At 43.2% G+C, this 25,077-nt stretch overlaps 1 protein-coding gene across 1 annotated transcript; it reads right to left on the reverse strand.

Annotated features, from left to right (window-relative positions):
- Window positions 1-22,131: 22,131 nt before the first annotated feature.
- On the reverse strand, window positions 22,132-24,649 carry AMER2 (APC membrane recruitment protein 2). The gene is made up of 2 exons (XM_018570985.1): window positions 23,739-24,649; window positions 22,132-23,567 (listed from the first exon to the last, which is right to left on the reverse strand). Exons 1-2 carry the CDS (start codon window positions 24,568-24,570, stop codon window positions 22,708-22,710), a joined length of 1,692 nt encoding a protein of 563 aa, XP_018426487.1. The 5' UTR covers window positions 24,571-24,649; the 3' UTR covers window positions 22,132-22,707.
- Window positions 24,650-25,077: the final 428 nt, after the last annotated feature.

The following is a 25,077-nucleotide window of genomic DNA, read 5'->3' on the forward strand; positions in this document are numbered from 1 at the left end:
ACTCGGGTGACACCATTGGATGGGTGACACCAAAATGACTGGCAGTCATTTTGGTGTCACCTCCCTCCAAAAAGTCGGGCACTCGGTCAAGTACTCAAGAGAGAGGAGGGGACCCGGCAGCATACCTTATCCCGCGCTGTGAACGTCCCCTCCTCTCTGCCGGCGTCCATCTCCAAGATGGCCGCCGGCAGGTAACAGCGGTGCCGCGCGTGTCGTCATCTTGTGCATGCGCGAAGACGTCACTGCGGGGGGTCACCCGTTACCCGCACCGGGTGTCACCCCACCTCCGGACGCCTTTGAAGCGCAGCTTACCATGCAGTTAGTGCACACTATCACACAACCCACCAGGTGTGCAGTACTGTGCTTTGCTATTCATTTTAGGCCCCATTCACACGTAGCGACATACCTTTTGCAGCGGCCGAGATAGCGCGACTTTCGCGGCGACGTTCCAGCGACGGTAGCGTGACCTTCTCCGTCGGGCTCCATTAGAAAAAAGCAAAATCACGCAAAATCCGCCGAAAAAAGGGTCCGGTAGAAGCGACTTGCGACCACGACGAGCGACCCGCGACATGGAGCTAAGACAGCTCCATTGAATATCATTAGCCGGCGACTTCTCGCGATATCGTGCGACACAAATGTGCGATATCGCGGCGGAAATCGCGCAATAAATCGATACGTGTGAATGGGGCCTAAATGACACTCCAACGCACCTCCCAGTGGCAATAACGTGCGTTACAGTGCGGCAGGAAAGAGTTGTTCCTGTGATGCTTCTAGTTACGGCAAAAGTTGTTCATGGAATCTTCACTCTGTTGCACCTCAGAGGAGCCTGAATAATTTTCACATCTCCCCTTCGTTGCAGAAGCTCTTTGTTTTCATTTTATATTCTTCAGCGACTGGATCACTTTGCTCTGCCGGACAAGGCTGTGCTGTGTGACAGAGCTGTGTAAACCTCAGAACTGGATGAACAGTGATAAAAATCTTTTTACAGTTAAAACACCTCCTATGCTTGGATTTCATCAGTGTACTTAGCTGTTTGCCTGGAACTCATCTTTAAAATGACGTTACAGTTAAATGTTTTTTACGTTATTTCAAATACTGATGAAATCAAGTAATGAATGCGTCGTTTCCTGCAGAATCAGCTGGACCCCCAAGCACTGACCCTGATATCCTGTTTTAGAGTGACTACTTTCCTTTGCAGGGTCTTATGGAGCCACCCTTGTGTGTGCTAGTAAGCTGTGTGTGTCTCCACAAACACACAGACACAGCAAGGCAAGACACTCCCCTCCTTCCCACTCCTCCTTCCTCCCTGTTAGTAGATGGACAGCTGCTGGAGAATGCTCTGTCCCTTGTGATCTTGTGCTGAACAGGAAGTTCAGGGAAGTTCAGCTGAGAGAGTAGGAGCTGTTCATAAACATGATGACTGTAAGTGCTTGGGGGAAAATGTAAAGAAATACTTTGCTGGCCAATGTATATTTGTTTGATCTGGATTCATTATTGAAGACGTTTGAGAGTTCCATACTGCTTTAATATTCCATATGAAAGGATTATGTTATGTCTTGGTGTATCATGTTCCATGGTTATTTGAGCCTCTATTGTGCACAATATATATATGCTAAATTCCAAAGTGATCTTTTTTAGGTGTGGGTAACTATGGCCGTATGTAAGGTGCAGTTACCCACATAAGCCAATGAAAGCTGAAATCTGATTGGCTGCGGGTTGACTGCACTATTCACATCATTATAGTGTGCTGAGCTGCCTCATGACAGTGTTTTGTTTTATGATAACAGAGACCTCATGACTACATTTATCGGGGGCACAGCCAACAGATTAGAAGCAACAAAAGCTCTGTGTCAGGAAAAATAAGCAGCTGAAAACAGCACAAAGGTTTTATTCCTAATAAATCTTCCACTAGTTGGTTGCCGCTTAGTGGAGAACAAAAACCATAAAAGTGGATTGATTCCAATGGCTGCACTTACTGAAATAGGGAGCAGTTTAGCCTTGGTTTAAAAGCAGACAGTCCCCTGGGCTGAAGAATGAATGAAGTATTTATAAGACGCTGGAAGACTATGCCTAGTTCTAGAGACATTGCTCATGAAGTGCCCCCTTGAAATCAAGATCCCCCTTTCACATAGGAGTGACCCTTTGCATCAGTAACCCCCTAATATAAGGAGCCCCCTTTCATATCAGGAGCCCCACTTTCATATCTGTTGACTGTCTTCTTCTTTCATCGCATCACCGGATAGAACTGGGATCCCTTCATTTCACTTACACATAATTATACTCGTTTTATTGATCTCATAACATGACAGTATATTTTAATTCTGTTTTTTTTCCTTTTTTTATTCTGTTTTTTTTGGAAACAAAGTATAATGAGAGGAATTTATCATAATTGAAGCTGACAGAATCTGGAGCAGTTGTCCACGGCAACCAATCAGCTTCTCATGAAGGGGACTTGCCCCTGAAACACGTCAATCTTTGCTGACTGCGGCCGGTGGACGGTGATGTGACCGGAGGCAACGGTGTTACATAGTCGGGGTGATACCATGTTGGGTTAACAGACAGTGTGGCCTCTTGTTTGTTGTTAAAGCGTGATGAAAACGTTTGCTTATGACTACATATATTCCTTGTTTTATTTATCTTAATAAACGATTTTACACACAGGGCTGGCGCTCCGTTCCCTTCTGTTTTCTATGTTCGGGGTGGAAGCCCCAGAGCCTTGGATGAGCCCCTCAAGTCTGAGTGAAAAACTGTGATAATCAGTTGAAAAATTTGATTATGCAACAGCAAGTGGATCGTTCAGCTGGCAGCCATGGAATTGCATGCGGTACCCTTATTAACTAAAATAAATACGACAAACAACAAATCTTTTGGAAAACAAATGGCCGCCGCACTTTTATTGGTTTAAAACTTAGATGAAATAATCAAACCGTTCATAACTTTAAAACTAAAACGTAGATTGCTCAGTCATAAAACTCGAGCAATATCAAATGAATCTACCAAACTTAACCAGTTGACATCCGCGGTGTTAAACCACCTCACGGACCTTCCTTTTATAGGTAGCCCCTGGAACCTTCCAGAAGCCCCTCGAGCAGTGGTTTTCCCGCCTCAAGGAACTCTCAGGTGAGCCTTAAAGGGGAACTGTACCTAAATTATGAGGTAAAAATGTTATATATATTCCATGAAAGTGGGAGCCCAAATAAATTGGGGCCCACTTGAACATTAGCGCCAAGAGTTAAAGAAAACTGTTTGTCTAAAGGAGAACTATGGCCTAACCCTTTGTTTTCCATAGTCCTCTTCAGGGTCACAGGAGGACATATACTATTGTCCTCCGGTGACCAAAAACTCAATATATAGTGGGCTATGTATGGGGCCATAGAAATTGATGGGATTTCTTTGGGGCATATTTTTTAGGGCAGAAAAACTACAAAACGCTCAGTGTGAACCAGGCTTAAGGGTGACAACACTCACTCATTGTACCGTATCTATGGAGAAGTGTTGTCATTGAAGGACAAGAGTACCTCTCTATACAACATAGAAGTAATTAAAAACTGTTTTATTAAAATTATTTCCTATTTGAAGCCAAACGTTGTTTCATATTGTAAGCATGGGACAAATCAGAGAAAAACATGAGTACTTTATATCTAAATTAACAACTGCTGGGGAAGTGAAGATCAGGTACGTTAAGGTGCCCATACACCTGCCGATTATCGTACAATAATCGCGGGAAATCCCGTGATCGTACGATAATCGGCAGGTGTATGGAAGGCATGCAACCATTTCTACTGTATGGTCGCACGCCTTTTGTCTCCCGGGCAGGCTTTAAAACCCGCCGAGAATCGCACGATTGTCGGCGGGTTAGTGGCGTTCTCGGGAGACAAACACCGAACGGGCCGGTGTGCGCAAGCGCACACTGCCCGCTCACTATTGCAGTCATCGGAAACCCTCCACGCAGCGGGGCGGGCTTGCGATGATCGCAAGTACAATCTGCGTGTCCAAGATGGGCAGACCGTACAAGTTTTTAATTAGCTTACAACCATCGCTAGACGAAAGTCTTGCGATGGTTGTTAAGTGTATGGCCAGCTTAAATCTACTTCATCCTGTCCCCCTAGTCATAAACAGTACATCAAAGTCCTTCTTTCATTTTGGAGCCCCCCATTTCACATCAGAGTCCCCCTTCACATTAGGAACCTCTTTTTACATCAGAATCCCCTTTCTAATTGTAGCGCCCTCTAAAATGTCGCTATTCAATTTAGAGATACCTGGACTGTAACCAGTCTAGATACTGATTATACAGAGCTCTGCATTCTATAGGTGTCCCTGAGTCTGCTGGATTGATTGCTCCTCCTGTTGCTGAGGAAAAGGGAGCCTTGGTATACAGTGAGGGAACAGCCCCCCATTTCACATCATAGTCTTCCTTCACATTAGGAGTCCCCTTTAACATCAGAATCCCCCTTTATATCATAGCCCCCTTTCATATCACAGTAGAAGGCACCCCAGTGTGCCATGATACCCTGGTTGAGAAAGGCTGCTGTAGGACATATTAGATATGTGTTAATTCCTCAACTAACTAAATGAAAGAGTGGTAATAGAGGTGCTAAAATTATTCTCAGCCAGTTGTCACTTGATCCCTACTGAAGTGAGCACCAATCTCCTCTGCCCTTTCAGTAGAGGCTGCATAACCCATGCGCTAGTCATTGGTCATGTGATCAGCACTTCTAACATTTATGGATTTAAAGGAGAACTATGGGGTCAGGGCTTTTCCCCATAGGTCTCCTTAGGGTAACGGGAGGACACAAACTAGCTGTAGCTCGCGGTATACTGAGACGCCGCAGCCGATGTCGAGATCCGCCCAGCTGCGTGAGTAACAGCTGGCTCTGCCTATCTAGAGGCAGAGCCAGCTGTACACGCCCCCTCCTCCGTCCGTTCCGCCAGTAAGTGCTGGCGGATCGGAGCGGGGAGGGGGGAATCCAGCCCCTCCCCTGTCACAGCAGAGAGCCGTGACAGGATCGAGAGGTGAGCGAACCCGGTATTCTCTCACCTCCCGATCTACTGAGCCGACCCCGGTGTTCTCTCACCTCCCGATCTACTGAGCCGACCTGTGACAGTCTCATTGTCAAAGGTCGGCTAGAACTATGAGGTGAGTGAAAAGCACTCACCTCATAGTTCTCCTTTAAGAGAGGAGTTTGGTCAATGTCATGGGAGTTTTATAGCTGAACATTTCTGCTTTAAATATCTGTATGTAAATATGTTGACAGAAATGTTGACAAGTGAAAATGCTCTATTAAACAGCAGTGCCTCATTAGTAAAATTCCCACGTGCTAGATGCAAAATCACAGAATGCAAAAGTGCTGAAAACAGCCTGTGAATGGGATGATTTATTGCCATAGTTACAAGAGATTGAGAACACTAAACAATACATGGTAATTGTATATTGTTGGCCCCAATGAATGCATGTATTCAAAAAGAGAAAATATACACTTAATATGGATTACTGGAGAGTAAGCCTTCATACAATGTATTATTTCTTTACCTTTTCTCAAGTACCTTCAATAGGTCATTATTACAGGATCCTTCATTCACAAACTATAAACTTCTGTAACTAACCCTCACCCCATAGACCCCTAAATATAATGCTCTGTGCAGCAGCATTTAGATTGCAAGAGGGAGACTCAGCACTGCAAGCTATCAGGGGCTTTTACTTTGCACATTGTGGTCATTCTAACAATGAAATACTGTAACAGGAATGGAGATCACAGGGATTAGTTATTCTGTCATTCCTTGTTTAATCATAGGTTGGATGGTGCCCTGGACCAGGCTAAGGTCTCCTTAGGGTAACGGGAGGACACAAACTAGCTGTAGCTCGCGGTATACTGAGACGCCGCAGCCGATGTCGAGATCCGCCCAGCTGCGTGAGTAACAGCTGGCTCTGCCTATCTAGAGGCAGAGCCAGCTGTACACGCCCCCTCCTCCGTCCGTTCCGCCAGTAAGTGCTGGCGGATCGGAGCGGGGAGGGGGGAATCCAGCCCCTCCCCTGTCACAGCAGAGAGCCGTGACAGGATCGAGAGGTGAGCGAACCCGGTATTCTCTCACCTCCCGATCTACTGAGCCGACCCCGGTGTTCTCTCACCTCCCGATCTACTGAGCCGACCTGTGACAGTCTCATTGTCAAAGGTCGGCTAGAACTATGAGGTGAGTGAAAAGCACTCACCTCATAGTTCTCCTTTAAGAGAGGAGTTTGGTCAATGTCATGGGAGTTTTATAGCTGAACATTTCTGCTTTAAATATCTGTATGTAAATATGTTGACAGAAATGTTGACAAGTGAAAATGCTCTATTAAACAGCAGTGCCTCATTAGTAAAATTCCCACGTGCTAGATGCAAAATCACAGAATGCAAAAGTGCTGAAAACAGCCTGTGAATGGGATGATTTATTGCCATAGTTACAAGAGATTGAGAACACTAAACAATACATGGTAATTGTATATTGTTGGCCCCAATGAATGCATGTATTCAAAAAGAGAAAATATACACTTAATATGGATTACTGGAGAGTAAGCCTTCATACAATGTATTATTTCTTTACCTTTTCTCAAGTACCTTCAATAGGTCATTATTACAGGATCCTTCATTCACAAACTATAAACTTCTGTAACTAACCCTCACCCCATAGACCCCTAAATATAATGCTCTGTGCAGCAGCATTTAGATTGCAAGAGGGAGACTCAGCACTGCAAGCTATCAGGGGCTTTTACTTTGCACATTGTGGTCATTCTAACAATGAAATACTGTAACAGGAATGGAGATCACAGGGATTAGTTATTCTGTCATTCCTTGTTTAATCATAGGTTGGATGGTGCCCTGGACCAGGCTGTATTAATTCAAGAATATGGTACCCCTAAGTTTTTTACTTCATAAAATGATCCTGAAAGCCCCTGCCCTTGCTATTACAGTCTGACCACTCCAAGTATGGAAGCAGATTCATGCTGTGGCTGTCAGCTTGCGTACAAGAGTTACCCTCTTGGAGTTTTAGGACGCTGTGCCAATTCCAAGTGTGCCTGTATCTCTGTAGTCAATATAGCTGCCCTGCCAAGCCCCGCTGTGTTGATTGACAGTGGCTCGCAGCAGGAGCCTTGTTGTCAAATTGAAGCTGCTCATAGATAGTACAGCAGCGGCATTGGCTGAGAGCAAGTAGGGCTGGAAGTTGTGAACATTTGTTTTCACTATAAAAGCATGGTGGGAGTGTGTGACATCTTTATATAACTCACAAAAATTGAATGGACTTTGTGAATTTATTTAAGAGTATCCTGTGTTTTCTTATTCTGACATCATAAACTTCCCAGCTACTTTATATAAAGAAGAGGAAACATAAGGAAGGTGTGACAGTCACATGACTGACAAATAATACTAAAAAAGGTACAACAAATTTATATAAAAAATAAATAATGAAATGCAGTCATCTTCTAGAGCATTCACATATACTTTAACCACAGTGTAGGCTGCATGAAGGTCCAGGATCTGGTTGTGTTGTCTATCAGAGATGCTACCACAATCCTGTCTCTAGTTTTTTCAATTGAGTTGTCAAGGACAGGGGTATGTGTGTGCGGGACAAGGGAGGCCAGATGTTTCATAAGATATCAACCTTGTAACGTGTCCTCCTAAATGAACCAACATGTTGGTAGATGACCATGAGAACCCAAGGTTTCTCAATCTGGACACAGGTAGTGGCTGAATACAGCACACACACACACACACACAATAAGTTATCACAGCCCACAATACCACCAGCCACTACTAGAGGGAGACTCATCCAAATTCTAACTGGCTAGACACTCTAAGGCCCGTTCACATTGAGCGATTCGCAAGTCGCGCGATTTACATTTTGCAAGATATCGCGCAAATGCTTGCATCAAAAACCATTAAAACCATTGAATCGCGTCAAAATCCGCTCCAAAAAGGGTCCTGCTGTAGCGCCACACGACCCGCGACAGCAGGACCCTTTGCCCCATTGCAAAGCATTGAAGAGCGATATCGCGCTGTAAATAGCCACGATATCGCGGGAATTACCGCGCGATAAATCGCTCAATGTGAACGGGGCCTAAGGCAGCAGTTCTCAACCTGTGGGTCGCGAACCCGTCGGGGGTTTGAATGCCGATTTGCCAGGGGTCGATTTGCCTGGAGAGAAACATTTTCTCCTGGAAAGGTTTACTCTGCTCGATCGAGCAGAGTAAACCTTTCTCTGCTCCGTTTTCTTTTCACCCGCCCTCTGCTGCTGCCAATCAGCAGAGGGGGACCTGAAGTTCTCCATCAGGTCCCCTTCAAGTGATTGACAGCAGCAGGGGGCGGGTGCAATAGCTAGTTTGCTATTGGCTATTGCAAAGTGTAATAGCCAATAGGAATCTAGCTATGCATTCCTATGGTGGGGTTTTTTTTGTTTTTTATTCTGACGGCGTACATAAGGCGGTTATATCCACAGTGCAGCTACCAAAAAGATTGTGTTTTCTACTCTCTATATCTCTCACAATCTGCCCAGGTACGCCTGCCCCCCCCCCATGGTGCTGCATTAATGTATTGCTGAAGTTGTGGGATTTGTAGTCCTCTATAGCTGATGGTACATTGTGCTGTATATGTACCATTAGCTATAGATGACTACAAATCCCAGCAATACATTATACACTGTATGTATAATGTACTATTGCTGGCATTTGTTGTATTCCTATATAGCTGCTGGCATTCTGCATTGCACCGTATAATCATTATATAGCACACTGCAGAATACCAGCAGCTATAGAGGACTACAACTCCCAGCAATAATACATTATACAGCGCAATGCAAAATAACACCAGTTACAGAGGACTACAAATCCCAGCAATAGTACATTATACTATGTATACTATATATACTATGGGACTGTCCCGGGATTTTAACAAATCCCATTTCATGCAGATCCAGATTGTGTCCCACTGCTGGCCGGGTGATGGATCACCCTATGTGCTTTCAGCAAGCCTAGGACAGGGGTTTCTGAGACCACCCACCCTTCCCTGTCCTTATGCAGCCTGTCAGAGCACGGCCTTCACGCCCATTGCTGCAAAGTCAAGTGCAATTAGATGACTAATCAGCGTATGACAACAAGGGGAGGCGCCAAAGTAGGAACTGGCCTAATAGCGCAGTGCTGTGCTGAGCAGTGGAAGGAGCAGCTAGGAGTTCAGAAGTCTGAGCAATAATGTACCCCATCAGCAAAGAGTGACCTACAGTAACCAGATACCTCTGGGGGCACCACAAATACCAACATGCCCTGGTACGGGACAGGAGACTATGAAGGTTTATAGATACAGGACAGTATGAAGGTATATAAGCACAGGGTAGTATGGAGGTGTAAAGGTAAAAGACAGAAATGAGCTGTATAGGCACAGGACCCCATGCAAGTGTATGGGCACAGAATAGAATTATGGAAATGTAGGCACATATGGTAGTATGGAGGTGTATGGGCACAGGGTAGTATGGAGGTGTATGGGCACAGGGTAGTATGGAGGTGTATGGGTACAGGACAGCATGGACTTGTAGGGTCACAGGGCAGTATGTAGGTGTATGCACAATGGATGGTATGTGGCATGGATACCTCCTAGTGCAATATAATGCTAAATTGGGACATAATCGTTGTGCCCAGTCTTCCTAAACAGCTCCCATAATTCAACTCTATTTGGGCAGAGAATAGAAAATGTGACACATCAAGCCCTTTTCCCAGTCTTATTTCCCTGTAATACCATATGAGAAATCCACTGAACACCAATGTCCCGACTCTAACCTCACCAATGCCCCTCTCTCTCTTTACAGAATATCACAGAGTATTAGTGCCATCCCCTCCACAAAGCACCAGTGCCACCCTGTCCCTCCTTAGAGCTAGTGCCCTGTCTTCCCCACAGAGTATTGCCCCCCCCCCTCCCCAAAGAGCAACAATGTGCTCTCTCTCCTCCCACTGTGGCACCTGACCTCTTCTTCCCCCACTAAGCATCAGTGCCCCCTATCCCCTCACTGGGGCATTTTTTTTTTCATTGATCACTGTCTGCTGCCCAGCATTGTCTTCCTCCCACTAACCATCGATTCTGGCCTTGTTTCCAAAGATAAGCAATGCATAATAATATATCATAGCTAGAACATGTTCTAGAAACAAGACAACCACAGTTGCTTAAAATAAATATATCATCCTAAAGTGTACATATAGCCAATACAGTGTACAGTAAGGAAGAATTCACACAACTATAAGGTTTTTACTGATGCTCTTGTCCCGGCTGAGGAGGTTTACCCTCTGTGTCTGTCCTAGTGTCCATTGTCATCAGGACAGAAAAGGATGAGAAATCCAAAATGTTACAGTTGTCACCAGAACAGACAACAGAAATTATTCCAATGGGGTCACTCATCCCCATAATTCAAGCCAACCTGTGACACTGAAGCTGTCACACTGCGGCTCTATTGGTCGAGAACTCAGTGAACACATACTGCTGATCACTGAGTTTCTGATCCTCTCCCTGTAGAGAGTGGTGACTGTCAGTCTCTGTTCCCCGCAGGGATTCACCCCTCCCCAGTCTCCGTTCACCACAGGGATTCTCCCCCTCCCTTCTACGATCCTCCAGCACTGACTGGAGGAACAGACGGAAGAGGGTATGGGCAGAGCCAGCTCTCTATCAACCGGTGTGATGGATCCCAACAATGTTGTTGGGATCCGTCCAGGTTGTGGCCCATCTCTGCGCTCTCAAGATATAGTGGGTAATAGTCCACTATATGCTGAGCTTTGGGTCACCGGAGGACATTAGTATATGTTCTCCTGTGACCCTGAAGAGAACTATGGGCAAGAAGGTTAGGCTATAGTTCTTTTTTAAGCTGTAGGACAGCATACCCCACACACACCCAACACATACCATTTATATGTATATGTTCTTGTTTAGTTAGTTACCATTTTAGCTGGACGGGTTCTGGATCTTTATCTTGGCATTCTCCTTGAGAGGGAGAGGAGGGAGAGAGAGAGGGAGGTGGAGTAGGGGGAGAGAGACCGAGAGGGGGGAGAGAGGGGGGGAGAGAAGGGGAGAGAGGTGGGAAATGGCTTCAAGGCATAGAATATGAGGCTTGGCATATACATAGACCCACATATTCATTTTAACCTTTGACATATATGGTTTGTTTTTATGAAACCTCTGCAAAAATAGGGCTTGAGACACAGTGACGTGATGGAATTTGTGAAGTTCTAGGCAATTTATGATCAAATCAACTAATGATCAAAATCACAAACATCAGATTATCAAAAAGAGAAAGAGGAATCCAGCTGACATACATATAAAGCGCAAGAACATCCTTCTTATATAAAAGAACTGTGTATTCATTTCAAGTGAAGACTGAACTTTTGCATAAGAGTGTTTTCACCATCCCTTTCTAGATATTTATCCTTGTAGCTTTCTATTGACCGTCTATATCAGTGGTTCTCAACCTTTCTAGGGCCGGGACCCCTTGGAACATTTGCCAAGTTGTGGTGACCCCCAAAGGTAAAATTTAGAGATGACACAGCCGCTGCATGTTGAAGAGCAGGTTACAAGTCAGTCCTAATTAACCATTTTAAGGTCCCCAGAATTAGCATTAAAATTAAGCTTAACACTGAGCGGCAGTCAGTAAAATCTCTGAAGTGGTCAGCAGGGCAGCCTTTTAATATTTATTGGACCCTGAGCAAACATTTTTCTGGGCCATTTTTCAATATTATCTAACTGTTAGCTCTGCATAACATTTCCCCTTCCCTCTCTGTATTATCTTATAATACATTACAGCAGCTTATAGCAGACTTTGGTGTATGTGTTTGTTGGTCTCCTATATCACAATATGGTATCATAATTTGAGCCCACTGGTTAATGGTGATTAGCACCTGCACTTTAAAATGTATTTCCACAACAGCTCTCATATATGGATTTCATCTATTAAGCTTTTTGCCTGGAGTTCAGATTTAAATAATGACAGCAATGCTTTATATTAGGACTGTTACTGATTACAATTTTCGTGTTCGATTAATGGACATTTTTTTTAATCGATTAATTTCGATTTATTATAACGCACATACAGATCCAACTACATTGGCCTATACACATACAGCACAGCAATGAAGTAATAAAATGAACTAGGGTCACACTAATCCAGCACGTTATTAATCTGAGTTGCCCCACTCAAGCGGCGGCCATATTGAGTGGGCCACCTGAGATAAATAACTGCTGGATTACTGTGATCCTAGTTCATTTTAGTACTTTATTGCTGTGGTGTATGTATATAGGGCAATGCCTTGGCTAGCGCTCGTGCAGAAGAACTTTCTTGACCAAACCTTGTAGTTCTAAGGAAACCGGAAGTCAGGCGGTCCCAGAACTCGATAAGTTGGGACTATCGATAGAACAGGCTCAGAAAAAAACACACTAGGTCTTATTTTCGGGGTAGGTCTTATTTTTTTTTTTAATCTACAACAATCCACACTTATTCATGTACAACAGTCTACATGTATTTATGTACAAAAATATGGTGATCAGGGAAATCAGGGGTGCCGTACCTTTCCAACAGCAATTTGCTAACCAATCGCTGGCCAGAATGAGCGAAGCGCGCTTTCATTATCGATTCCTCACAGGCATTTGGCATCACTCCGCCTATGACAGCAGCCGGCGCTATAGAGGAGGCATCGGCTTATGCGGCTCTGCTCCCTCTGCTGCCGCCTGCCTTCCTCTAGCGCTGGCTTCGTTGGCACCGCTGATTCTCTCCTGCCTCTCCCGCAGCTCTTCAAGTTCCCCCTTATGCCACCACCGCCAGTGGGAGAGGTCACAACTAGGTCCTATTTTCAGGGTAGGTCTTATATTTTAGCAATTGCCAAAAATAGTGCTAGCTCTTATTTTCGGGGAAACAGGGAAGCAAGAAATGTATATATGCAAAAACATTAAAAAAAATACAAAAAAGGTATCCACCGCTCACTCCCGTCTATAGAATCCAGCTTCATGAACGGCCGTGTATGATGGATGTGGGCGGGCGCATGCGTAGTGGAGAACTTTGGCGGGGAGAAGAGGAGAGACACAATAGAAGTGAATGCACGCAGAGGTGAGCGTGCACGTTGGACAGACTCCGTGGGACAGGAAGAAACAGCAGTCTGCACTGGATCAGAGACCAGCACCGGCGCTGGAGGGACCGCTGGAAACAAGTGGAAGGAATAAGATGATCGGATCAAGAGGCATCACTTAAATGTGAGTCCTTACATTGGGGGCAAAAAAAATAAATTGTGACTTTAATGTCACTTTTAAACTTTGAAAATGGAACAGAGAAGCTGATTGGCTGCCATGCAAATCTGCTCCAGAGTTTGTCTGCTCCAGTTTTGATAAATCCCCCGTATGTATTTCTGTCAGCACAGGTCCTTACATGTGAGGTTTGTGTAAATGACACATGACCCATTGGGTGGGGGGGGGAACTCAAAGAAAGTGGAGCAGACAAATTTTGAAGCAGTTGCCCATGGCAACCAATCAGCTTCTCAGTTTCAAAGCTTGACTGAACAAACTGAAGAGAGAAGCTGATTGGTTGTCGTAAGAAAACTTTCTGCTCCAATTTTCATGAATTACTCCCATTGTAGTTAGATTGATCAGGGCTTCCACTGTGACTCTAGCTAGGACTGTAGCCTCTTGCCTGTCATTTTGTGATGTGCAATCCCTAGACATGTCGATTTCATTTCACTCCGAATTGATATAAGTACGGATTTCGCTAAATTAGGATATATCCGAATTTCTGAATTTGAACGAATCAGAATAGTCCTTTAACGGAAATTCGGATCGAACAGAATTTCACTCAAAACAAAACTAAATCAGACATGTGACTGTTCTCTGGCCAGTCAGATTATTTTTTGGCTGGCAACGGCCGTGGATGGGGACGGGGGTTGCATTACAGGCATCATGTGCATGTGACTTCATTCCAAAACGGAAATTTGGGATCCAAAATCCAAAAAACAAATCAAATTTCAGATCTGAAATCCAAAAAACAAAACAAATAACAATCAGAATTGATCCGAAACGAAACAAAATTTTTGCGGGGTTACATATCTATCAATCCCCCCCCCTTCATATGTCTATGTGTATTGTCTACTAATCTGCACCAGTGATAAATGGGAAGTGACTCATTTCTTAAAGATGTGATAATAGGTCACCAGCATTTCAAAATGCAAAGGAAATATTGTTTATTGGGTAGACCTGTGTGGCACCAAAACGTTGGAAATTTTGACCTATGTGATGTTATCTGCAATAAGCGATATGTTCTTTGCATTTTGGAGTGCTGGTGACCTATCTTCACATCTCTGAGGTTCTGCACGGCGCCATCCATGGTGGTCACTTCGAGCACCTATCTTATCTACACTGGTTACAGCACTGCATGGTGTGCAGCAGGCGCATTCAACAATCATTTCTTTGACATTGTCACATTGCCAATGAAGCCATCTTCATGGTCCACTGATACTAACATTGCCACATTCCCCTGTTCCCGCCTCTGTCACTGCCAGGGACAATTCTGGGTGGTTCTGGGTAAGGGGGAGCATGTAACCTCCTTCCATGTGACAGAGCTTGGGTCTGACAACCAATTGCAAAACCTAATTGCAGAAAAGCTTGTATTTTTCTTTTCTTGGTCACAAAAGAAAACAGATACCAATATTTCACAATAAATTGGTGAAGCAGTATGCCAAATCTAGGTGGTCATGGTACTGTTAGGGGACTGGAGTTGTCAGTTCGCTATGTTGTATGAGTTCCTTTAAAAAATACATCAACCTTGAATGAGATTTAATTTGCTAAGGCACTGTTGCATGTATCATAGACAATTGCCATTTTGTAATAAAATACTTATTGTTGCCTTTTTTTTAAATTCTTTGTTACATTTCAGTGTTGCTAATCCTCTGCAGGCTCTTTGCAGCTGCTTCCTGTCTACATGCATGTAAACAAACGATGGCTGACATTTTTCAATACAGATATCCTGGTGGTGGCGGCAGGTGGATCCCGCCTGCCTAATGTGTGGTGAAACATCCACTTGTAGTCACCATTGATCTGCAGAGACTTGGTTCACCTAAGTTCACCCAAGCCTGCCCTGCAGCTGCATGTCACAATGGAGTGGGGAATTCCCCGGCCGCAACTGATTGGAGGAGAATATAAAAAATAACTTTTAAAGAGAAATTCATGCCCAGTTCACATCAGGATGTTTCGTTGCATGTATTTTTCCACGCTGAAACACATGCAAATGAAAACCCCATGTATTCCTATGGGGGCCATTCACGCAAATTACGCTTCTTTTGTGGCACTTATTAACCCATTTTGCTCCATAGACTTCAATATAAACATGCTGATCAGTGCGCTTTTTGCGGGGGGTTTTGTGTGTTTTTTGCAGTGGAGACTGATTTTCATTGGACAACTGAAAACGAGCTGAAAACGCACCTTAAAACGCTTTCACATATGAACAGAAAACGCATGTAAAACGAGCATAAAAAAAGTGCAAAAAACGTGCATAAGGGTTGCTGAAGCACTGTCGCCCTGGTGTGAATGGGGTATAACATGGCAAAGGTTATCTGAGATGTTAGTGAATGGGTTTATATTTTCTGTAACCCTTTTGCTGCCAGCAGGGCTGGATTTACTCTCTCTATTTAGCTCTGTTTGCCCAAAGTAGGGCTAAATGTAGAAAACAACTACCCGCCCGGCGCCCGGAACTGCATGTCCCGGGCATCAGGAGATAGGAATTCCACACCCCTGCTTCCCCTCCACACCCCTGCTGCCCCAAAGCCGGGCCTCGGTTTGGAAATCCGGCCCTGGCTGCCAGCGCCGTCAGCTTTACATTGGAAGTGATTCTGGAAGCTGAGCTGCTGCCAGATCACTTCCATGTACCAGTAAACTGGCCCCCCTCTGCCCAACACCCTCACATTGCTTTCTGGGCTCCACTGTCCCTCCTGCAGGCCTGGGACCAGCATTGTGGGTGTCGGCAGGAAGAGATTCCAGTGAACATCTGTTGGCCGATCTCCTCCCTGCTGAATGGAGTCGGCATTGCATCACTTCTGGTTGCTCAGCTGTCATTCCTAGAGCAGCCAGGGAAGAAGCCGTTCAAGCATGAACAGCATCTCTGAATTGCAAAGCTGACATTAGGAGTCTAATAGACCCCTAATGTCACCTTAAAGAGAACCTGTCACCACTAATATGCTATTACATAGGGGGCTTATGGGGCTTTTAAATCATCGCCTATGGACAATTTGGGGTACAGCATTTTGTTGCCGTTATACGGGTGCACGCAATTTTTAACTCTGGCATGTTGGGTATCTAACATGCCAGAGTTCTGCTCATTGTTTATATTTGACAAATAAAAGTTGTTATTATATTGCGTTTGTGTGCACTAAAATTAAATTAGGTGTATCATTTACTGAAATTTTGGGTTTGATGATGTAAAACTGCCACCGTTTTATTCTATGGGGTCTGTGCTTTCAGGGAATATATACCTCTCTGGGTTTTAAGTAATTTTCAGGCCTAAAATGTGGAATATAACATGTGAGCAAAAAGCACGATGGTGGCGAAAGGGTTAACCTTGTCAATTTTTTTTTCTAACAATAGATCTCTTATCCACCTTCCTAAATATTGCATAGGCATGCAATCTTTATTTTCTGCATCAGCTGTGATTTGATCATTGCATACATTTATTTCTCCTAAAGGGTTAATTAATCCCCACCTTGAATGGCTCTATTTTCTGCGCTCCTCCTTATACAATGTACCATTCATACAGGGCAGAAACTGGCAAAAACATATGCAACCATTTTGTTAATCTGACTTTGCTATACATAAACTGCAAAAATGAATACCATAATAAAAAATCACATTCAGTTAATAAATAGAATATTCTGTAAATAGAAAATATTATTTTGAAATGATCAGTTTCACACATAAAGTGCTGCAATGAATATATTATCAGGTTGTGAATCGATGTAGTGCTGCCAGAAATGATAAATAACAAAGACTTTTTTTTTATTCAGATTTTTGCCAGTTCCTATAAATAAATTCTGCATATAGGGCTGATTCTCTTTTCTTTTGCAAGTGAACCAGAAAGAGAAGCTTCATCCTGAGAGCCTACAGTGCGCAGTCTGCATTCAAACGTGACCCGGCTTGTTTACCCACAAAAGGATCTATTTAAACCCATGGCCTTGACCTGACATCTTGCCGTACAATGTAATGTATCATCTTGCCGTACAATGAATCAATGTATTTTTTTGACACGTGGCAGACATAAAAACAATATTTTTTTCATTTCATTTTTTTTATCTTTTTGTTAGCAGTGAAAATTTGAATCATATTTGCAACAACCTACATTGCACTACCAGTGAAAGCCTGAACATCTGAATGGCAGATTAACCCTTTGTTGCTCTGGAACTAGATGGTTGATAGAAACAAGGTAAGGTCATGCCCATTTCTTTAATCTGTAGCACAATGGGTCAAGCAATGGGATATTTAGAAGGGAAAAGCACAGTACAATAGACTGTTTATCACCTGTTAGGATGGAATTCCCTTGGTTGCCTCTAGGGGGCCATGGGTCACATTTACAAATCTCCCCTCCTTTGTTAAAACAGGCTCCGAGCGCAAAGCATTGTGGGCTTACATTGCTTTATTATATTAACCCCCTATTATCCTAGTTGCTTGCCATTGTTCTAAAACCGAAAGATTTATGTGTTAGAAAGATTACACGGGACGTGTTCTCTTTAATAAAAAGTAGTCTTTAATGAAACACCTAGCTATCTGTACATGGGAAGGATTTCTTTTTTTACAATGCCCATCACACTTGTCTGTTATCAGATATGTAATGACATTAATGCTCTATTTGATGCATACAGAAATATAAAAATAGCAACATATAAACTGTTCATTTATTGAGGGGGGAGCAGATATTGTGAAGCCCTGTACTTGAATATCTAAAGCTTATTTGATAAGGCAAAACATACAGTGTAAAGTGTAGCAACCCACAGCAACAAATCAAGATTCATTTTCAAAGGTCTAACTACCATAAAATAAAATCTGATTGTTATAGGTTGCTGCACCTTATTGAATAACCTTACTAAATAAGCTTCTGATGTTTGGAAATATTTTATCTCAAAGTCAAGACACCTGTGTGAGACTCCTGGGATGGAAGCTGCCATTCGCAGACTTTTGGGGTGCATACAGGTTCAGCTTTACTGCTTAGGAGTAGGAGTCATATAGTGACATCTTTCATCTAAAGTGTCTCACACAGGTTTTTGTTGCTTCTTACCAAGTTCCCCGTGAGTGATCATTACATTTGTGCATTTATATATACACACAGATTTGTACTCACACATGGATATCCACATATTTACAGAATACACAGGAAAAAAAATTTGGTCCATACAAGTGCTGTACAGGTATAAAGGATTTACTGCTCTGTATCTGAGAAGGTGTATAAAAACAATAAACTCTGTTTTATATTCTATACAATGCTGGCCCATGTCTCTCTTCCATCAGGGACAGGTGCTCAATAGTTCTCATCAAACAGTGTTGTGTATCTACAGGTAGTGGGACTTACTAATATAGATAAAAGAGCATTGGAGTGCAGTAACACATAGCAAACAACAAGAAATCAGCTTTCATTGGCCCATATATCACCCACATTTTCCTAGTAGTGTAGCCAGTCATTGTTAGGGATTATCGGGGAGTGTAAGAGCCAACTAGCAAGCAACCCTTATGAGTGCAGAGCTGACCATGGTGATCTTCTGGCGTGTTGGTAAATGTTTGTGACTAATATCTCCTTTCACTAGAAAAAAAAACCACACAAAACACTTTGGCAATGAATTTAGGGCACGAAAGTATGTACGGTATTGCATGTCTTACATGATTTCAGGAATAGCATATCTTTTTTGTGCCCTTTCTCTGCCTATCTGTGCCTATCTCTATGTAGACAGGCAACAACAGTCAAAATATCACAATTATTGGAAGCCCATGTGCCCAGAGAAATAAGGAAAATTACAAGCAGGGCTGTTTTAACAGATGGCACCACTGTAAGTGCATGTGACTGGCAACCTTCTTTTCTACAATACCCATTTTTTTCTCAGTTATGGAAATTAAAAACACTGAATCAGAATGCCATATTGGAGACAGCCTGCTGTTTTAAGCTACCGCTAGATCTGGAGATAACACCTTGAGCTACCACTAGAGTTTGAGATACCACCTTAATCTACCATTAGATCTTGAGATAGCACCTTGAGCTACCAAAAGAGTTTGAGATACCACCTTAATCTACCATTAGATCTGGAGATACCACCTTGAGCTACCACTAGAGTTTGAAATACCACCTTAATCTACCGTTAGATCTTGAGATAGCACCTTGAGCTACCACTAGAGTTTGAGATACCACCTTAATCTACCATTAGATCTTGAGATACCACCTTGAGCTACCAATAGATTTTGAGATACCACCTTGAGCTACCACCAGATTTTAAGATACCATCTTGAGCTACCACTGGACCTTATGATACCATCTTGAGCTACCACTAGATCTTGAGCTACCACTAGGTCTTAAACTACCACCTTGAGTTACCACTAGATCTTAAACTGTTAAGAAATCTTACAATCTATTACCAAAATGCTTTTAGAAAAAAAAAGAAACTAGCTCCAGGAAATTGAGCAACAGAGAGTCATGTGACCCTGTACAATGGGCTTTTTAAGCTGGTGGATTAGCATAAAGGTCCAGAGATAGCCATACATGGGAAGAATAAAGGAAATAAATAGAAACTGTTATAATTTGGTACCCTCCTAAGTTCTCTAAAGCAAAGATGATCCTACCTGAAAGACCTATCAAACTCCAAAATGTATGTAAAAGGAGAACAACTCACATTCAGAGGGTAAAAACATCTCCGCAAGTGGTCTGGCCAACGAAAAAGTCACTTGTATTTGTTTTTGCAAAATTCAGTATGATGTATGAAGTGTGTTTAGCTTTACAACTGAAGTGCTCACATCACACGCGTACATTCTCTGACCATGGGCTGCAAAAAGCTGACCTCTTATTGACTGCCCCATGTAATTTGTACACCAAATCAGTTTGCACAATATCATTAAATAAGTCTAAAAGAATGCAGCATTTGACAACTATACACCGGGACAAGGACTGAGCAAACAATTTTAGAGAGTTTTCAATCCACATTTTTAGTGACGGTAATGGCATCCTTAGGTAGTATAAAATGGATGGTTGAAATGCTTTGTAGAAGTGAGCTGTGTGAGGCTTCTATCCAAATGCAGCTCATATTGTAACCACTATAGCTCTAATGTTTCTCCTCAACACTGCATTTAGCATTAGACTAGGCATAGAAAGGAAGGTGTGTATTGGACATGGAATCTGACTGGTCTACTCTGACAAAGCATAATTGTTTCTATGACATTATACACTGCCTGTGAAGTCCAGCACCCTAGGACCCCACCAATCTGCTAACTTGTATATGTTCTAACAAGCAAAATCGCAGTGCTTTTGGTTTGGTGAACCCACCAAGATTAGTTGATTTCCAAGCTAAATTTGTGTCAGCTTTCTTCAAATCCAAAGAAAGCCATCAAATGCCAATCTGCTGCACATCAGGCGGCACAATGCTAAGGGTCAGAGAGAGAAAAGACCTTGGTATTGGCCATTAACGAAAGCTGAAGAAGGCTTTCCAGTTTTTGTACTGAAAGTAACAATGTATTTTCAATGACATCATACGTTTGGTGTAAGAAGGATTTTGTTTGAACTGTCTGACCTCTGTGTAATCTTTCCAAATTTGTATGTGTAGATGTGTAGACATCTGCTATCATACAGAAAAAGGGTTCATGACTGTCGAGTGAGCAAACAGCCCCTACACTGGCCTTGTGTCAAGGAAACAAAAGCAGTCAGCCAGGAAAATCCAAGCTGGCTGATCAATCCCCCCCACACCCCCCATATTTCAGAGATCAGTCAACTAAAGTGGCTGTCAAAATTGCGATGGTGACAAAGTGACAAGCTTCAAAGCTGCATAGATTTGCCTTTGCATCCAATTTTAACAATAAGATGTATCCAGGATGTACTTGCAATGCATGGTTGCAACTATGCATTGAATCTCCTTGCCCATTGACTTTTTAGAAAAATCTGGATAAAGAATAAAGACAATGGTGCCCACACACAATGTCATTTTTGACCCCAAATCCTTTGAGCTGTGGGATGTGTATTACTGGTGAACCACACACACAGACACACATCATAGGTAGGACACTGGAGGGCTCAGAAATTATGAGCATAACTATATTGTAGAAGTATGTATGTGGTTATGATAGACAATGCTGTCTAAGGTTTTCTTAGGAGGAAGGTTAGAATTAAATACTTTGTCCAATCACTACTGTTCCCCCTGACAAGCCAATACAGGAGGCATCAAAAGCATGCCACAAACCCCCCTGACCCCCCAGTCCGTCAGTAAGCTAAACATGAATGATCCTCTAAGTTCACTGTTTGTGTTTGGGGACCTGACAGAACAGATGCAGATGCCTGACTGCAATTGCATCATGCCTGCAAAGCTGATCACCATCCATTGTCTATCACCAGCATAACTCTAGTGTCAGCTACCAGTGGCAAAGGCCACATTGCGCATGTTAAAACAAACTATATGGACATGAGTGTAATCCAGTGGACATTTTGGCCAATATAGAGTTCTAAAGGGATATTGACAATGTAGGCAGGATATAAAGGTGGTCATTTATAGTAGCACAGGTGTCACTTGAACACTATAGATTTTAACAGGACATTTTGGCTAATACTGATTTCAAGTACTTTGTGTTTCAAGTGATTGAAGCTGCCCCACTTGCAAACACTATCTTGGTACATTGAAAAACCCCATTAAATCAAAAACGTTGTCTTTTATTAAGAAAATTGTGAATTACATGTTTGTATTATTGTATGGAATGTGACTAAGTCCTTTGAGCAATGGCAGAAAAAAAAACCCAATGTAAACCTTATTTCTTAAGGCATGTAGCAGAATTTAAACTATAGCAACTAATCAGAGATAATCTTTCATTGTTCTGACAACTGTGAGTAAAGGCTGATTTGTTGCAATGCGTAGTTGCACCTTGCTTTTTGCTCTTTTTAAATAAGTCCTTTTATGAAAATTGTAGAACTTTGTGAAATCACTCAAATTATCTTTACTAACCTCTGTTACTGACAGATGATCCATCTCATTATAGAACACATTTTAGCCTGTAGGTTAATGTCACACCGCTAAGAAAACCTACCTGTTCCTCTGTATACATTCCCTAAAATCAAAAACATCAGTACCATCATATTTGGCAACAGGATTCTGTAGTTGCTACAAAGCTGAGTTTTGCTTGTTAAGATTCCTGACTGTTAAAACAGATTAGATTTCCAGCACTATTCAGCAATCATAATGTAGGCTTGTTTTAAGTATTCACCATCCTTTCACATTGAAAGCTTTAGAAATGTTCTAGCTTATATAAGCGTTAAAACATCCAAATGTTACTGGAAATTTTAAAAGAACATTACAAAATTAAAACAGAAAATAAAAAGTGAACAAATCCGAGTTGCCCTGGACATCCTGCCGATCTTAATATATGGAATGGCCCTGTATTTGCCAACAACCCATCCAGACAATAGCAAATCACAGCGATCTCATTGGCTTATCCATCATTGTTTCCACTACTTCCTGGCTGGATCATGAAATGCCGTTTTACCTGAGGTTCCAGTGACGGTCTTATTACTGACCCGTCTTACCAAAACTTTTGAAACGGGTATTTTTGTCCTGGGAAGTTCACTTTTTGTAGGGGGATGTTGTGAAGTTGGGGTGCTGGTGCTACCTGTGTCAGCTGGTTGGCTGGGAGGATGAACTGGCAGATGTTTAATACTTCTGGGTATTTTGGATTCCTTTGCCAGGCTTGTTTTTGTTGGGCATGTGACGGTTACAGGCGAGAGTGCCTTAGAGTGAAGTTGACTTGGTCTCTTCTCCTCCACATGCGCTCTTGCTGTGTTTTCATCTGTTTCTGTATATAGGTCATAGAGAGCATCTCCACTGCAGCTGTCTCTGGATAGAGCCTTCTTGCCGGAACTTTTTGGAGGCTCTTCCTCTAGCCCCGGTGTAGTTGAGTCCCAATAACCCTCATCGCTGTTACGCACAGAATCACGTTGCTCCTTTCCTCGCCCTCTAAGATCCCCTTTGTCACTAGAATGAGTTGCAGTGTGTCTTAGTTTATATGGCTTCACTCCATTCCCATCACATGTACTCTCAGAACTTTTATCCTCCCTTGAGGCCTGTCTACTCACTTTTCCCACCTCTTTGCTGGTGTCTTCAGCTTGGGGTATTATTCCCAAAAATTCTTGCATGTCCTTGTCGTCAACTTGATCCGGACTTGCCATCTCCTCCCCTCCTCCTTGATAAACAATAATGTTTGGGGTCTTTTTGGGTATAGCTTTCTTGCCATTCCCAAGGATAATCCTTGCACAGGTACTGCTGCTGCTGCTGCCTCCTTCATCATCCGGCTCAGCAATAATATCGCCACATCCTGTAAGAGAGTCAAAGCTTTTCAGTGATGTAACATCAGCCAACATCAAACATATACGATCAAAAGATGGTTCAGAGGGTGGATCAACAGCAGAAGGGTCGGGAATGACAATCTCTGGCCCACTATCACACTCAGGTTCAACAACGGAAATAGTGGTTATTGGAAGTTCACCTGTTAGGCTTTCATCCTTCTTATCCTGCAGGGTCTCCACCTCTGGTTCAGGTGGTTGGTGGACACGATCCACTTGTGGGCTACTTGCAGCATTCCCATCTTGAGGTTTGTCAGTGGGGTGTGAAGACGAGGGAGATTCCTTGTTTGCTTTCAACTGATGCTTTTCAGCTGAGTTGTTTACAACCTCACTCTGCTCCTCAATGGGCAAATCATCTGTGACAGTCTCTGCAGGTACTTTAGGCTCACACAGCGGTTTTTGTATCTCCTCTTTAATGCATTCCAAGCTGGCTGTCAAAGAGCCGGACAATATGAGCCCGGGTTGGCTTTCCGTGGCCCCTTCTTTATCTTCTTTGTAATTCTTTTCTTTTCTATTCCATCGCATGCTGTTGAACAGTCCCTTCAGTCCTTTCTTTTGTCTGCTGCCAGCTATCTGCTCCACATTGTCCCCTTTCACATTCTCCAATCTCCCATTCCTTTTCAGCAAAGTGAAGAAGCTGTGGGATTTACCCACCGGGCTGTTGGGTGAGACATCTGTCTTGGTGGCAGTGGTGACAGCCTGGCTGTTTGTGTCAGTGCTTGGTGTATCAGCAGCAGCTTGCTCCTCTTTCTTGCTGCTCTCCAGCACAACATCAGCTAATCCGTCCAGGGTCTTGCTGCGTACCATACCCATTTTGCCTGCGTTCTTACCATCTCCCTTGTTCCTCACCCCAAATATTGATGGCATGGGGCTGCCAGATTTCCTCTTGCCGAATAATTTGAAAGCGGTCTTATTAATCTTTCCTGATGGCTGCTCGACTGCCGGGGACTCGGCACAATCACAATTCAAGTCCATGTTTGCCTTCTCCCTGATCCTGCCTCCTTCCTCCTGCAGACCCCCACAGATGCCTGATGCTGAATTTCTCACTGGCAGCTTCTCTGCTGCTCCTGTTCATCTCCATGGTGACCAGGGAGGAGGAGGAGGGGGGGGTGGATAAGCAGTTTTCGTCAGTAGTGGGGCTAGTGCCAGTTCACTGTCATCCATTCTAAATCAATCTGCAAACTGCAACCCAATACAGGCTCCCCCTTTCCTAAAAGGTTTATGTAACGTGTCCATATATCCACAGCGCACGTTTGGCGGCAGGTATATCCCTGTCAGACGCTATTCAGCTTCGCAGAGCGCTGTTTAGCTGTCTGCCTGCGCCATCTTATTGTAACAATAGATGCAAATGTGGGCTAAAGTAGGGGTGAGATTTTTAGTCAGATGCGGATTTAACCCTTGCAGTGCCAGATTTGCATGTTTTTGGTTATTTTGGGTCTTTTTTTTTTAGAGGGATGGGACATTTTTAACATTGTGCACTAT

Source organism: Nanorana parkeri, unplaced genomic scaffold (assembly GCF_000935625.1).
Source record: "Nanorana parkeri isolate BGI_ZX_2015 unplaced genomic scaffold, ASM93562v1 scaffold1649, whole genome shotgun sequence".
Taxonomy (NCBI): domain Eukaryota; kingdom Metazoa; phylum Chordata; class Amphibia; order Anura; family Dicroglossidae; genus Nanorana; species Nanorana parkeri.

Coding starts and splice junctions, on each gene's coding strand:
- AMER2 (XM_018570985.1), bottom strand. CDS start 24,570: ATGGACTTGAATTGTGATTGTGCCGAGTCCCCGGCAGTCGAGCAGCCA. Junction 23,568..23,738: donor GAAGGATGAAAGCCTAACAG/GTGAACTTCCAA, acceptor ACTCTCTTACAG/GATGTGGCGATATTATTGCT.